Genomic DNA, 13502 nt, shown 5'->3' with positions numbered 1-13502 from the left:
AACTGGACATTGATAACATATGTATTGACAATATTTACAAGACTGGGTGGCTTACCCGGTTAGTGGTAGCCCCTGGCCAACTTGGGCGGGGGGGGGGGGGGAGCCCCCGGCCTGGTTGGCCCGAGCACATACATGCCATCTACGGAAAGAACTTGCGCAGATGCTCGATATTCCACGCATTGGGGAGCAGCTGCTCGTCCTCTGCAGCCAGCCAAAAGGAGCCTTCTCGCGGGACACCGATCACGGTAAAGGGGCCTTCCCACATAGGAGACAGTTTATTCTTTCCTTCGCGCGATTGAACGCGTCGGTGAACTAGATCCCCAACCTCGAGAGACCGGGCCCGGATGTGACGCTGATAATAGCGCCGCAGGCTTTGCTGGTAGCAGGCTGCTCGGACGGCGGCACGCCGCCGGCGCTCTTCCAAGTAGTCGACGTCGTCGCGTCTTTGCTGTTCCTGTTCGCCTTCAGAGTAGGCATGCACCCGAGGGGAGCCAAAAGTGAGCTCGGAGGGGAGGACCGCCTCAGCGCCGTACACAAGGAAGAAAGGAATCTCCCCGGTAGCACGACTTGGCGTGGTCCGATTGGCCCAAAGCACAGCGGGCAGCTCGTCGATCGACCCTTTCCCGTGCGTTGCGAGCACGTTGTAGGTCTGGGTTTTGAGCCCCTTCAGTATCTCCGCGTTGGCGCGCTCGACCTGCCCATTGCTCCGAGGATGAGTGACAGAGGCGAAGCAGAGCTTGATGCCGAGGTCCTCGCAGTAGTCCCCGAACAGGGCACTTCTGAACTGAGTGCCATTGTTGGTGATGATCCGGTTCGGGACGCCGAAGCGACTGGTGATACCGCAGATGAACTGAAGTGCCGTTTTCTTGGTCACCTTAACCACTGGAACCGCCTCCAGCCACTTGGTAAACTTGTCGATGGCGACGTAGAGGTACTCATAGCCCCCGATTGCTCGGGGGAACGGACCCAGAATGTCCAGACCCCAGACCGCGAAGGGCCATGACAGGGGGATGGTTTGAAGAGCCTGAGCTGGCTGGTGAATCTGCTTTGCGTGGAACTGGCACGCCCTGCAGCGCCTAACCAACTCGGAAGCATCCTGGAGAGCTGTAGGGCAGTAGAAACATTACCGGAAGGCCTTCCTGACCAACGTGCGAATGATGCACGGCCACCGCACTCGCCCTCGTGGACCTCAGCGAGAAGCTCGCCGCCTTCTGCCCGGGTGATGCATTTCAGGAGGACGCCGCCTGCGCTGTGCCGGTAGAGATCCCTATCTACTATGGCATAGCGTTTGGACTGCCGAGCAATTCTTAAAGCAGAGGCATCATCCTCGGAGAGGAACTTTTCTTTCAAGTACCCTCGGATCTCGTTCATCCACGAGGCATCTTGAGAACTGCCAGCAAGCGCAGCGCACTCGCCGGGCGGCGGCACCCTATCGGGGCTTCCCACTGAGGGCACCGCCGGGGTCCCCTAAACTAAGCTCGAGATTTCCCCTTCGTCCTGTTCGGCAGGCAGGACGGAAGGCCGTGTGAGCCTTTCTTCAAAGACTCTGGCAGGGACGCGCGCGCGGGAAGAGGTCAGGCGAGAAAGGTCATCGGCAAGAGCGTTGTCGCGGCGAGAGATGTACCGCAGCTCCAGGCCGTCGAAGTGCCTCTCCAGCTTCCTGACTTCCGTCACGTACGCCGCCATTTGAGGATCCGTGCACTGGTATTCCTTCGACACCTGGTTGAGCACCAGCTGGGAGTCTCCCTTGACCAGGAGGTGACGAATCCCAAGGCCCACCGCGGCCTAGAGGTCAGCGATGAGGCCCTCATATTCCGTCATGTTGTTGGTTGCTCGGAACTGCAGCTGCACGACGTACCGGAGTTCTTTACCTGTTGGGGAGGTGAGAACCACTCCGGCCCCCACGCCTTTCAGCGTGAGAGAACCGTCGAAGTGCATAATCCAGTACCCGGGCGCATCGTGCCTGGGATATGCTGAAATCTCTTCTTGGTCGATCTCGGGAACGGACGTCCATTCTGCCATGAAGTCAGAGAGCGCTTGGCTTTTGATCGCCTTGCGGCTCACAAAGTGCAGGTCGAACTCCACCAGCTCCACCGCCCACTTGACGACGCGCCCGGTGCCTTCTCGGTTCCAGAGGATGGGCCCCAGTGGGTACGTGGTAACCACCGAGACCTTGTGCACCTGAAAGTAGTGGCGCAGCTTCCGGGAAGCAACGAGCACGGCGTAGAGCAGCTTTTAGGCCTGGGGATATCTTGTCTTGGCATCCCGGAGGACTTCACTGACGAAGTACACCGGTCGCTGTATACGGCGGGCCCGGACTGCGGCTTCACCCAAGGGCCTGTCACAGCCCCCGAGCTCGGTGGCGTGGTCGGGGCTGGCCGGGTGCTCGGACTCGACTCCCTGGTCGGGAGGAGCTAAGTGCTCGGGCTCGACTCCCTGGTCGGGAGGAGCCGTGAAGACTGGGGAGTCCCCGGGGGCGGCCGGGAGCTGGGACCCAGCACCTTGCCCCGAACACTCTTCACGCTCCACCACCAGTACAATGCTCACGACCTGAGGAGTGGCCGAGACGTAGAGCAGTAGTGGCTCGCCCTCGGAGGGAGCCACCAGTACGGGCGGCGAGGTGAGATATTTCTTCAGATCGCGGAAGGCCTGCTCGGCCTCCGGCGTCCAGTCGAAGCGATCGGTCTTCTTTAGGAGCTTGAAGAGGGGGAGTCCTCGCTCCCCGAGTTTGGAGATGAAGTGCCCGAGGGCCGCCATGCAGCCGGCGAGACGCTGAACTTCCTTGAGTCGAGCCGGGGGTCGTATCTGCTCGATGGCCCGGATCTTCTCTGGGTTGGCCTCGATCCCTCGGCTGGAGACCAAGAAACCGAGGAGCTTGCCCGCAGGTACCCCGAAGACGCACTTCTCGGGATTGAGCTTCAAGCGGGTAGTGCGGAGACTGTTGAAAGTCTCGGCCAGATCTTCAAGCAGGGTGGCACGGTCTCGAGATTTGACCACGAGATCGTCGATGTAAGCCTCAACGTTGCGGCCAACCTGCGAGTCAAGGGTAATACGCACAACGCGCTGAAAAGATGACCCAGCGTTGCGCAAGCCAAAAGGCGTCGATACATAGCGATAAGTCCCCACCGGAGTGGTAAAAGAAGTTTTTTCTTCATCCTCTATGGCCATGCGAATTTGTTGATAACCAGAGTTTGCATCTAGGAAACATAAAAGATCACATCCCGCGGTTGTATCTACAATCTGGTCTATACGGGGTAAAGGAAAATGATCTTTTAGGCAAGCCTTGTTTAGATCGGTGTAGTCCACGCACATGCGCAGCTTGCCATTGGCCTTTGGGACGATGACTGGGTTCGCCAGCCACTCGGGGTGGAGGACTTCTCGGATGAATCCAGCGTCAAGGAGCTTACTGACTTGCTCCCGGATGAACTCCTGACGCTTGGGCGCCTACCGCCGGACTTTCTGCTTCACCGGCCGTGCGTCCGGGCGCACAGCCAGGTGGTGCTCGATCACCTCCCTAGGGATCCCGGGCATATCGAACGGCTACCATACAAACACGTCGACGTTATCCCGGAGGAATGTGACGAGCTCGCTTTCCTATTTGCCGCCTAGGTCACCGCCGATTCGGACGACCTGGGAGGCGTCTTCGCCCACCACGACCTCCTTCGTAGGAACGGAGGCGTCGGCAGCGAGTCAGGGTTTGGATGAAGAGGGTCCCGGGCCCCCTGGATGACCTTCGACCTCGGCCCGAGCTGAGACCAAGGCCGAGTATAACTGCTCGGCGCAGGAGACGACGCTGCTGGTCTCGGCGGACACGGAGATAAGGCCCGTAGGGCCCGGCATCTTAACCGTGAGGTACGCGTAGTGAGTGGCCACCATGAACCAAGCGAGCGTCGGGCGCCCGAGGATGGCATTGTAGGGGAGAGGGAGTTCCACGACGTCGAAGATGACATTCTCCGTCCGGAAGTTATCCCGACTCCCGAATGTCACGGGCAGCTCGACCTGCCCGAGGGGCAGGGAGTGCCCGGGTGTCACCCTGTAAAAGGGGAGCGACGGCTTTAGACGCCTGAAGGGCACCTGCAGCTTCTCAAAAACCTCCCTGGAGAGGAGGTTCAGGCCTGCGCCCTCGTCGATCAGCACTCTGCTGACCTTCACATTGCAGATGGTGGGGGACACTACCAGGGGTAGTCGCCTCATGCCTGCAGTACTGGCGGGGTGGTCGGCCAAGCTGAATGTGATCGGGGCGTCCGACCACTTCAGGGGCCTTGCGGCTTCTTCGCTCAGGGTCGCCGAGCACACCTCGCGCCGCATGGTCTTGACGCTGCGGCGGGAGGAGGGTGTGTACGCGCCTCCGTCGATGAAGGCGACGGTGTGCTCGGGCTCCTGGAAGCCGAGCTCTTGGTTGTCGGGAACGGCTCTGTCGTCGCCGCCCCTGCGGGGCTCCTCGCGGGCCCTCTGGCGCTGCTCGATGAGGCCTTTGACCGTGCGGCACTCCGTGAGGTCATGCCACTCGGGCCTCGCGGGAGCGGGGGCCCTTGTAGGAGCGGAAGCCCTTGCGGGAGCCGGAGCCCTTGCGGGCGCGGGTCGTCTGTCGGCGGCCGCCCGGCGTACTTGCCGGCGGTCGGGTTCCTGGGCCGGCCCATGGGCGGCGCCCTGTGCTGGCTCGACGGGGACAGCCTCGCGCCTCCTTCTCTTTTTCTTTGCAGATCATTGGGGAACTTGGGTATTCGGGGACCACTGTTTGTGGTCCCGAGCGTCCTCTCCCGGAACTTAGTGCTTTTTACCTTGCGGAGATGACCCCCGTGGGAGGGCACCACGTGGCGGATTGCTGGCCCGGTCTCAGGATTCGGGGACCCCTGGTTCCTAATTCACTGACACTGCGGGAAAACGGGGATGAGGAATGCTTCCCTATACCCATCCCCGCTAGACCCGATAGGGATATAATTTGTATCATTTATATTCTCGCGGGTGACAAAATCTTCCTATCCCCGTCCCCTAATAAAAAAAATTTCCCACGAGGTATCGGGAATCGGATCCCTATTGACATCCCTACGTGAGATCCACGGGAGGGTAGACCATAAGAAAAAATAATAATTTATGCTTTTAAGTAGTAGTGATTTATAGGAGGTCGGTGATCTAGAGTGATACTCCGTCGCCGTTCTGCCGAGCGATCGATCCCGGCCAGACCACTTTGAGTTGATTGTTCTATGCATGCAGCCACCGAGTAGCGGGCCTGATTAGATATCCATCTGTCACTTTAGTACTTCTTGTATACGTGCACGTATACAAATCTAACCTTGTATTAAGGCATAACAAAAATATAGTCAAACATTCGTAATTAAATATATTGTTTTTCTTCGAAATTCTTGAAATTACCGAAATTTCAGTAAAATTTTAATCAGACTGCCGCATCGTGTGCCATGACTAATACATAATTTCTGAATCAGTATGCGTGCGTGCTGCGTTGTTCGCGCCGTCCGGATAGCCCCACCCACTTTTTATTTTCAGTCTGAATCTTCGCGCTTGACGGCAAGACCACAGCTGAGTCAAAGATGGGTAACAGGGTCACCATTTAATAAAGAAAATGAGGCACCTGCGAAGCATGAGCAAGGATTTCAGCATGGAGTTCCACCTATGGTTGCTTCCTGTGTGCTGCCTGGACCGTGATAAACCCATTACAACGGCATAAACATTAGTCTCCCCACTTGCCAACCCAGATGAAGACTGGGGGTCTTTTCTCCTTTCCCTCACGAAAAGAACAATGAGCTAGTTCGTTTTGAATGGAAAGAATGAGACAGTTCTTCTCACTTTTGCAGACTTGAGTGTTAGTTGATAAATAATTATTGCAGTATTTTCTACGGCCTATATTTTCTTCTCAATGAGATAACGACCAATCCAGAAGAATATATTATTGTAGTATTTTCTACGGCCTATATTCTCTTCTCAATGAGATAACGACCGATCCAGAAGAAAATACTTTGACCTTTTCTCCTACTATTTTTCTCATCTTGTTGTATTGTTGAGAAACTTGTCCAAACACAACCCAGGTTGAGACCAATAAATGAGCTGGTTCTGCCTCGCATGATTTAAGCCCTTCAGTCTTAGTTGATAAATAAGCGTTTCAGTATTGCCACGACCTATCTTCTCCTGTGAAAGACCGCTGAAGGAGAAGATGCTTCGCCTTTTTCTCCTGCAATTGCTCCTCCTCGCATGTTTCTCTCCATCCTTTGTTCATTCTATGGAGTCAAGTGCCTCCAAGTGCTCCAATATTTCCATTCCTTATCCTTTTGGTATTCCTGGCAAGAGCCCCTCCTTGTCAAAAGGGTTTGAGATCACATGTAATCCATCTGGAACTGGTCCGGTGCTTCCCATTGGAAACAGTGTGTTCGGGATTCTTGACATCTCATTGCTTGATGGTTTTGTGAGCATATTGGCTAGTGCCAATTCTCAGCAGTGCAAAGGGAACCATAGCGTTAACCTTGAGGGGACCATCTTCACATTCTCAGATACAAGAAACAAGTTCACAGCTGTGGGTTGTAATGTGGTGGCCATGCTGTTGAATGGTAGTAGTGGTTATAGCGGTGGCTGTGCTTCCTTCTGCTCTACCAAAGATAACATCATTAATGGTTCATGCTCTGGTGTGGCTTGCTGCCAAGCACCGGTGCCGAAAGGGTTAAAGAAGCTGGAGTTAGTGTTCAGTATTATATCCAACAAGGACAACAGTACTCCATCATGTGGCGAGGCCTTCATCGTGGAGCAAAACTCGTATATGTTCTCAAGTCTTGACTTGAGTAACACAAATAATACAAATCCTCAATACCGACCTGTTGTGCTTGAGTGGTCTATAGATGGTGGCAGCTGCGAGGAGGCAAAACGGTCATCATATGCCTGCCGGGAGAATACCTACTGCTACAACTCATCAAATGGAATTGGCTACCGCTGCAATTGCTCCAATGGGTTTGAGGGGAACCCGTATCTGCAAGGGCCTGATGGATGCCAAGGTAACAAGCTCTTCTATGCTTATAATTCTGGGTCTCGCAGTCACTAGCTTTTGTTCCTTGAACTTTAGTTGGCAAGCACAGTCCATGTCTGATATCTGTTTGGTCTCATGTGACTGTTGGCAAGATATTGATGAATGCTCCAACAGAAATCCATGCACACATAAGTGTGTCAACACAGAAGGTAGTTTCTACTGCATGTGCCCAGCAGGGATGAGAGGCGATGGCTTGAAGGGGGGAACTGGTTGCAATGGAGTTGGTACGCTACAAATTGCTATAGGCAAGTGTCTGAAGCCCTTTTTCATCATATGATGGATTTGATTATCCAATCATGAGGCATACTGAGTTGGATTAATGCTGCGTGCAATAAAAAGTTCTGAATTTTATTGTGCCTCTCTTGCAGTTGCAGGATTTGCTTTGTTAGTGCTTCTCCTTGTTCTTGGTTTTTGGACCCATTGGCTTGTTAAGAAGAGAAAACTTGCAAAGATAAGACAGAGATACTTTATGCAGAATGGTGGATTGTTGTTGAAGCAGCAGGTGTTTTCTCGGAGGGCGCCACTACATATATTCACCTCAAGTGAGCTTGACAAAGCAACCAACTACTTCAGTGATAACAATATTGTTGGTAGAGGGGGATTTGGTACTGTGTACAAAGGCATATTATCCAATCAAATGGTTGTGGCAATCAAGAAGGCACAACGAGTTGATCGGAGCCAAATGGAACAATTCATCAATGAGTTGGTCATCCTTTCACAAGTGAACCACAAGAATGTGGTCCAGTTACTAGGATGTTGTCTTGAGACAGAAGTTCCCTTATTGGTTTATGAATTCATTACCAATGGGACCCTTTTTCATCATCTTCACAATACATCAGCCCCAATGTCATGGGAGAACCGTCTAAGGATTGCAGTTGAAACTGCATCATCACTTGCATACTTACACTTAGCTACAAAGATACCGATAATTCACAGAGATGTCAAGTCATCAAACATACTCCTTGACGAGAGCTTCGTCGCAAAGGTATCCGATTTTGGTGCCTCAAGACCAATGCCATACAATCAGACTCATGTGACAACATTAGTGCAAGGGACACTAGGGTACATGGACCCTGAGTACTTTCGGACAAGCCAACTGACTGAGAAGAGTGATGTGTACAGCTTTGGTGTGGTACTTAGCGAGCTACTGACAAGGAAGAAACCTATTTTTGATGGTACAATGGAAGAGGTGAGAAGCCTAGCACTGCATTTTAGTATGTTATTCCATCAAAATCAGTTGTTGAAGATTGTAGATCCTGAAGTAGCTGAGGAAGCTGGAATGAGACATGTTGAAACAGTTGCAAAGTTGGCTTTACGATGCTTAAGGTTGAAAGGTGAAGAAAGGCCAAGGATGATAGAGGTTGCAATTGAACTTGAAGCGCTTAGAAGGCTGATGAAACAACACTTGATCAAGAAGAGCCAGCCTCTGCTTCAGGAGTCAAGGTGCCACGAAGAGATGAGTATTGATGTAGCATCTAGTATGCGCCCTGACGATGATGGCATTGCTGAAGATGAAAGCATATAGATCATTCTACTCCCACCCAGGAATCTCTCATAAAAATGGTTTGTTTTAACCAAGATAAAAAAACTTGTTCCTAACTTCTTGGTTCCATCTTAATGATCTCTTCCTCATGTGCTTAGCTGCTACAAGCAAAATCCCGAAGTATGGTTATATTAGGACTTTTTGATATACCATTTGTCCAATCTCCGTTCAGCTCTATTTTTCTATGTTCCACTCGACAATCGTAGTTCGATGAGTCATGACAATTCGGCTAAAGATACCCATTTGGATTGAATCAAAAGTTAAGAAAGAAATAAAGAGACTTTTTCTTGTTTCTGAATCTGTCCATCGGCATTCTAAAGTTCTTCACTCGCATACATTCTATCCATGGTTTTCCGAGTTGCAATTTGCACCTAACTGTAAATTCAACCCATTCCCAGTAAGATTGCCGTATTGAGACAGTCATAGCTAGTTGCAGTTTCCTCTCAAAAACAAAAAAGAAAAAAAGCTAGTTGCAGTTACATAGAGTACTAGAGCGGCAGAGAGCCCACCTACTGGCTTTGTGTAACACGGCTCATCATTAGGGACCTACTGTTAATAAGATTTGCCAAGTAAATGGCTGACTTGCCATGCCTCTGCGAAAATAATCCTGTGAGATCGGTCAGCCTTCTCTGCTGAGTGACATGGCGTTTGCTGCACTGGTGCCGAATGCAGATACCAGAGGATCACTGTCGCAACAGTTCAGTGTGAACTTCATATGCATGCTGTGTTATTTTGTCTTGTATACGTATTGTTAGACGACAAACATTACAATTGCAGCCTCGCGGGGTAGTTATAGACTTGGACTGACATAAATCCGTGCATAAAACTCATAACACATTGATTTCCCCTTAATGGGTAAGCTACACAGTAGCAATCTTATTCTGTGGGACTAAGGTCACTTCTAATGCTAGTTTCTTAGATGTTACTCTCACTGTCTCATAATATATGATATTTTAGACTTAGGCACATGTATTTAGATGAAAAATAAAATGATCATCTTACCCTCATTTATTGCATATTGGTCTATAAGTAATAATGATATAGCATGACTGAAAAATGAGATTTGCATTGGAAATGAGTGACTTAATGGAGAGGCAAGACTGAAAAACCTAAGTTAAAGTTACCTCAAAATCATAGAACGTCATATATTTTGAACATTGTTGAAGAAACTAAAACGTCATCTATTTTGAGATAGAGGGAGTAATTAGATGTCCACCTAAGCAAAAAGATGATGTCGCAAGCAATTTAAAGATGCGAGAAAATGAATTTGTTTTTTATGAAAAAAAAACTAACTCTTTGAGTAACCCTAGATGATTATAAGACAATAAATTACTTTGAGAATCTTAAGAAACTAACAACACACATGAATGCATTGTAAGCTTATTTCTCCAAAGCAATTTCTTACTCTCTCTCCCCTCTTAGATATCATCTACTCTTTTAATTTCGCAATGTTTGTTTATAGTTTCGGGAGTATTTATTTCAAATTATTTATCTATTATGATAAACAAAGATGTTTTATAGTTCATTTTCTTATTATACCCTTGAGTAAAACTCGTTGAGTTGTTGTTTCTAAGGAAGCTTAAATACACAATGTGCTTAGGGGGACTCCATGCATGCAACGGATGGCCTGTTGAACTACTCGAGGCTGGCTAGCTGGTGTCATGCTTTTATAAACTTGATTAGGAGGGAAACAAAAATCAAATTTGGCAAAATATTTAGCTCCAAAATTGTCTTTCAAATTTTGTCTCCAACAATTGGTCTTAAATCTTGGCTTGAGATCAGTTTGCTGAGAAATTTTGGAGGAAAATATACTCCGACGTTGCGCTCAATGGCGTCTTAGCCACAAGCAAGCGGGCATGCATGCATTTACTCCGAAGCTGGAGCTTCTGAGGATATAAGTGTTGGATTGTACGGTGAGTTACTTGCTCTCGTCCTTGCGATTAAAGGTAGTATGGTTATCTCGGTGTATTTTTTCATTTGATTTTAATATTCCTTGATTTGTACGTAATGATGGATATAAACAAATATTGCGAAACAGAGGAAGTAAAAAACAAAGACATTAAGAGGGACCTCAGGGAGGTGTGGCTAGTCAACGTGGATACTGACCAGACTTTGGAATTTGAATACATTTTGGTCAACGCAGATCCAAATTCTAGGGACCTGAACAATAGTGCCATTTAAAAGTTTAATATTATAATTAGATCTGACCCCAAAGCTGGAACTGCAAAGACTTCTCTGCAGTTATTAATGACCTAAATACTGATTTGAACAGTTCTAAAAGTTACTTCATAATCATATTGTACATTGTCTGTGAACTGTAACAGGAGCATCATCTTGGCATATGAGAAGAAGATAGCATTTCAGTCTCCATGCTGTACTAAGCATCAGTCGTTAGATCATGAAAAGAACGGTATGAATCAAGATTTTATGAGAATTTTTATAAAATTTCCTTCTCAAAGCAAGTGGCTTGAGTGGCCGTGCAGCCGCATCAACCGCTGCTATGGCAGCTGACCTGTTTTCTCTGTCAATTGCTACAGGTGCAAATTAATTAACTAAGGGTACCATTCGATCATTCTTAGTTCAACCAATTACACTAGTTTTTTTTTAAATATTTAATTTAAAAAAATAATATTATTAGTTGAAGTAAAGACGATCCGTAGGTACTACTAGTTTAATTAATTTGCACCCCTACCAATTACCGACATGTCTCTAGGAGCTTTCGGTGGTGCGCTGGCGCTGGAGGGTAAGAGCTAAGAAGGCCGAGAGGATCATTGCATGAGAGATACCACTTACGGTGGGTTTGGTGTTCTTGTGTGATGTCCACCGTTTTCTTTCAATCTTTTTCTGGAAAGCAAAGTTCACGTTATACCAACACTTGGAGGGAAAGAACAGTATTCCTATCATGAGCATGGTTCAAAAATGCGACGGTAATCGTCCAAAATTTGCAGTTACCGACCTTCTTGCTGCGGCTCGGTTTCAAAAGTCGATCAGTTACCGAATTTGAATTCAAAAAATTCAAACCGATTTTGAAAAAAAATAAAAAATCCAAAAAAATCTGATAAAAAACTAGAGATAATTTCAAGAGTATCTGTGAAAACCAAACTTGAAAAAAATATCGTTTGGACATCCAAATTGACGGGAAAACTTCAGATATATTTGTAATGGGCTCGTTTCTGTTCTGGGCCGAATGAACAGTCGACTACGGCCCATTTGCAGCCCACGGCCAGTGGATAAGGTGGCGTCGGATTGGAGCGTGCTGGCAGCGCTACACTTTCCCCACCGCAACTCCAACAGCTCCACGAGCGGCGCTGGCGACTTCCCGAGCCAATCCGCTGAAGGCCGGCGCAAATCCAGTGTTTATTCGTCGGTTATCGCCGTCATCAGCTCGGTTACCGACCGTCGGCCGCAGCTCATCGGCAAGCAACGCCTCATGCTCGGTAACCGTTTTGATCTCCTCGGTAACCGCTGCAATTAGCTCGATTTTGTGATTTTAATGGTCGGTAATCGTTGTAACATGGTCGGTAGTGACAGATTTCGTGTTATTTCGACGATGCATTGCGTTATTAGTTCAGTTGTGAACTGTGTAGTTGTTTTTTTGTGTAAAATGCATTGTTCGGTGATGAGTTCGGTTGATTCGTTGAGTTATAGACCTTATTACATTGAATTGTCTGTGTACATGTGAATGATGGTAATATTCTTGCTAGATAATCGGCTATTTAGGTGTATATGATGCTAATATTCGTTCAAATAAGTTTATTAGTTGGGTAAGCATTGATAATTTTTGTTCAATTGAGTTGAGTAACGATTTGAACACATGTGGGTATATGTATTAGTACGCTAACCTTCGAGATTTCTTCTTCCTACAAAAAAATTGCAAACTAATCGATGACAGATAAAGATATGGTGTGACAGCATGGGGATAATTTGGCCCCGGGTTTTAGGTGTAATTATTGCAATAAGGAGAAGAGAGGTGGTGGTGCCACAAGGTTAAAAGAACATTTGGCAGGGCGCGGATCAAATGTTGTACACTGTGATAGGGTGCCTCCAGATGTACGTGATTATTTCAGACGTGAGCTGGATAGGGCAAGAGATAAGAGGAAGGGAAAGGCATACGAGAGGGTTCGGAGGCAAGAATCAGCTAGAGTTCAAGTAGATTTGATAAGCGACAATGAGGACACGGAAGAGGAACAGGTGCAGCGTGCCATAGGTCAATCGAGGGATGAGGAAGAGTTTAGGAGGAGGGCAGGCGAGTCCTACGAGCATGGAGATGGTAGTGGTACTGACAGAGGGGGCTCTGTGTTAAAGAGGATGCTTAGGAGAGCATCGTCAACAAGGGAGCCACCACCAAGTGTCCGGGATTACAATATTGCTTTAGCAAAATCCCCTGTGCAACCGAGGATTGACACCGGGTCATAGAGTGCTAAGGGAAAGAAAGCGGAAGCACTTATTGAGGCTGAAACGTATCGGACAAAGTCTCTCTCATTCTCAGGTCTTCTAGCTACACGGATGTCTTGTGACGGTAGGACTCATCCGGGTACGAAAATTTTTACATAGCTGTCGGAGGATGAACTCCTGTCGCAGGGATCCCGAGAGACCCCTTTTTAAAGATTCGGCCGGGGGGATGATCCTGAACGAGCTTGTCTGGGAAATAAATGGGAACGGAAATAAATGCAGTGGCTGGTGGTGGGAGATGATCGACCTAGTGCAAGAAAGATGGGTGCACCGGGGTTTAGACAGGTTCGGGCCGCACGGGGGCGTAACACCCTACTCCTGTGTGAGTGTTATATCTCTCCTTGAAGGGAATTCTTCAAGGATGTATCTAGTTACAGGGGTGAGCTGTCTACAGAGAGCTTGAGGCTCTCGTGTTCTAGCTTAGCTTGAGCTTGTTTGTGATGTTCTTCGCCTTTTGATCTGGGCTTCGGGTGCTTC

The 13502-nt window shown here is 48.6% G+C and overlaps 1 protein-coding gene across 1 annotated transcript; it reads left to right on the top strand.

Annotated features, from left to right (window-relative positions):
* Positions 1-6048: 6048 nt before the first annotated feature.
* LOC133924888 (wall-associated receptor kinase 2-like) lies at positions 6049-8867 on the top strand. The gene is made up of 3 exons (XM_062370622.1): positions 6049-6998; positions 7123-7275; positions 7399-8867. Exons 1-3 carry the CDS (start codon positions 6170-6172, stop codon positions 8553-8555), a joined length of 2139 nt encoding a protein of 712 aa, XP_062226606.1. The 5' UTR covers positions 6049-6169; the 3' UTR covers positions 8556-8867.
* Positions 8868-13502: the final 4635 nt, after the last annotated feature.

Source organism: Phragmites australis, chromosome 7, assembly GCF_958298935.1.
Source record: "Phragmites australis chromosome 7, lpPhrAust1.1, whole genome shotgun sequence".
In the NCBI taxonomy this organism is placed as follows: Eukaryota; Viridiplantae; Streptophyta; class Magnoliopsida; order Poales; family Poaceae; genus Phragmites; species Phragmites australis.
The sequence above is the reverse complement of the archived record's forward strand: the minus strand, read 5'-3'. Positions and strand labels throughout refer to the sequence as shown.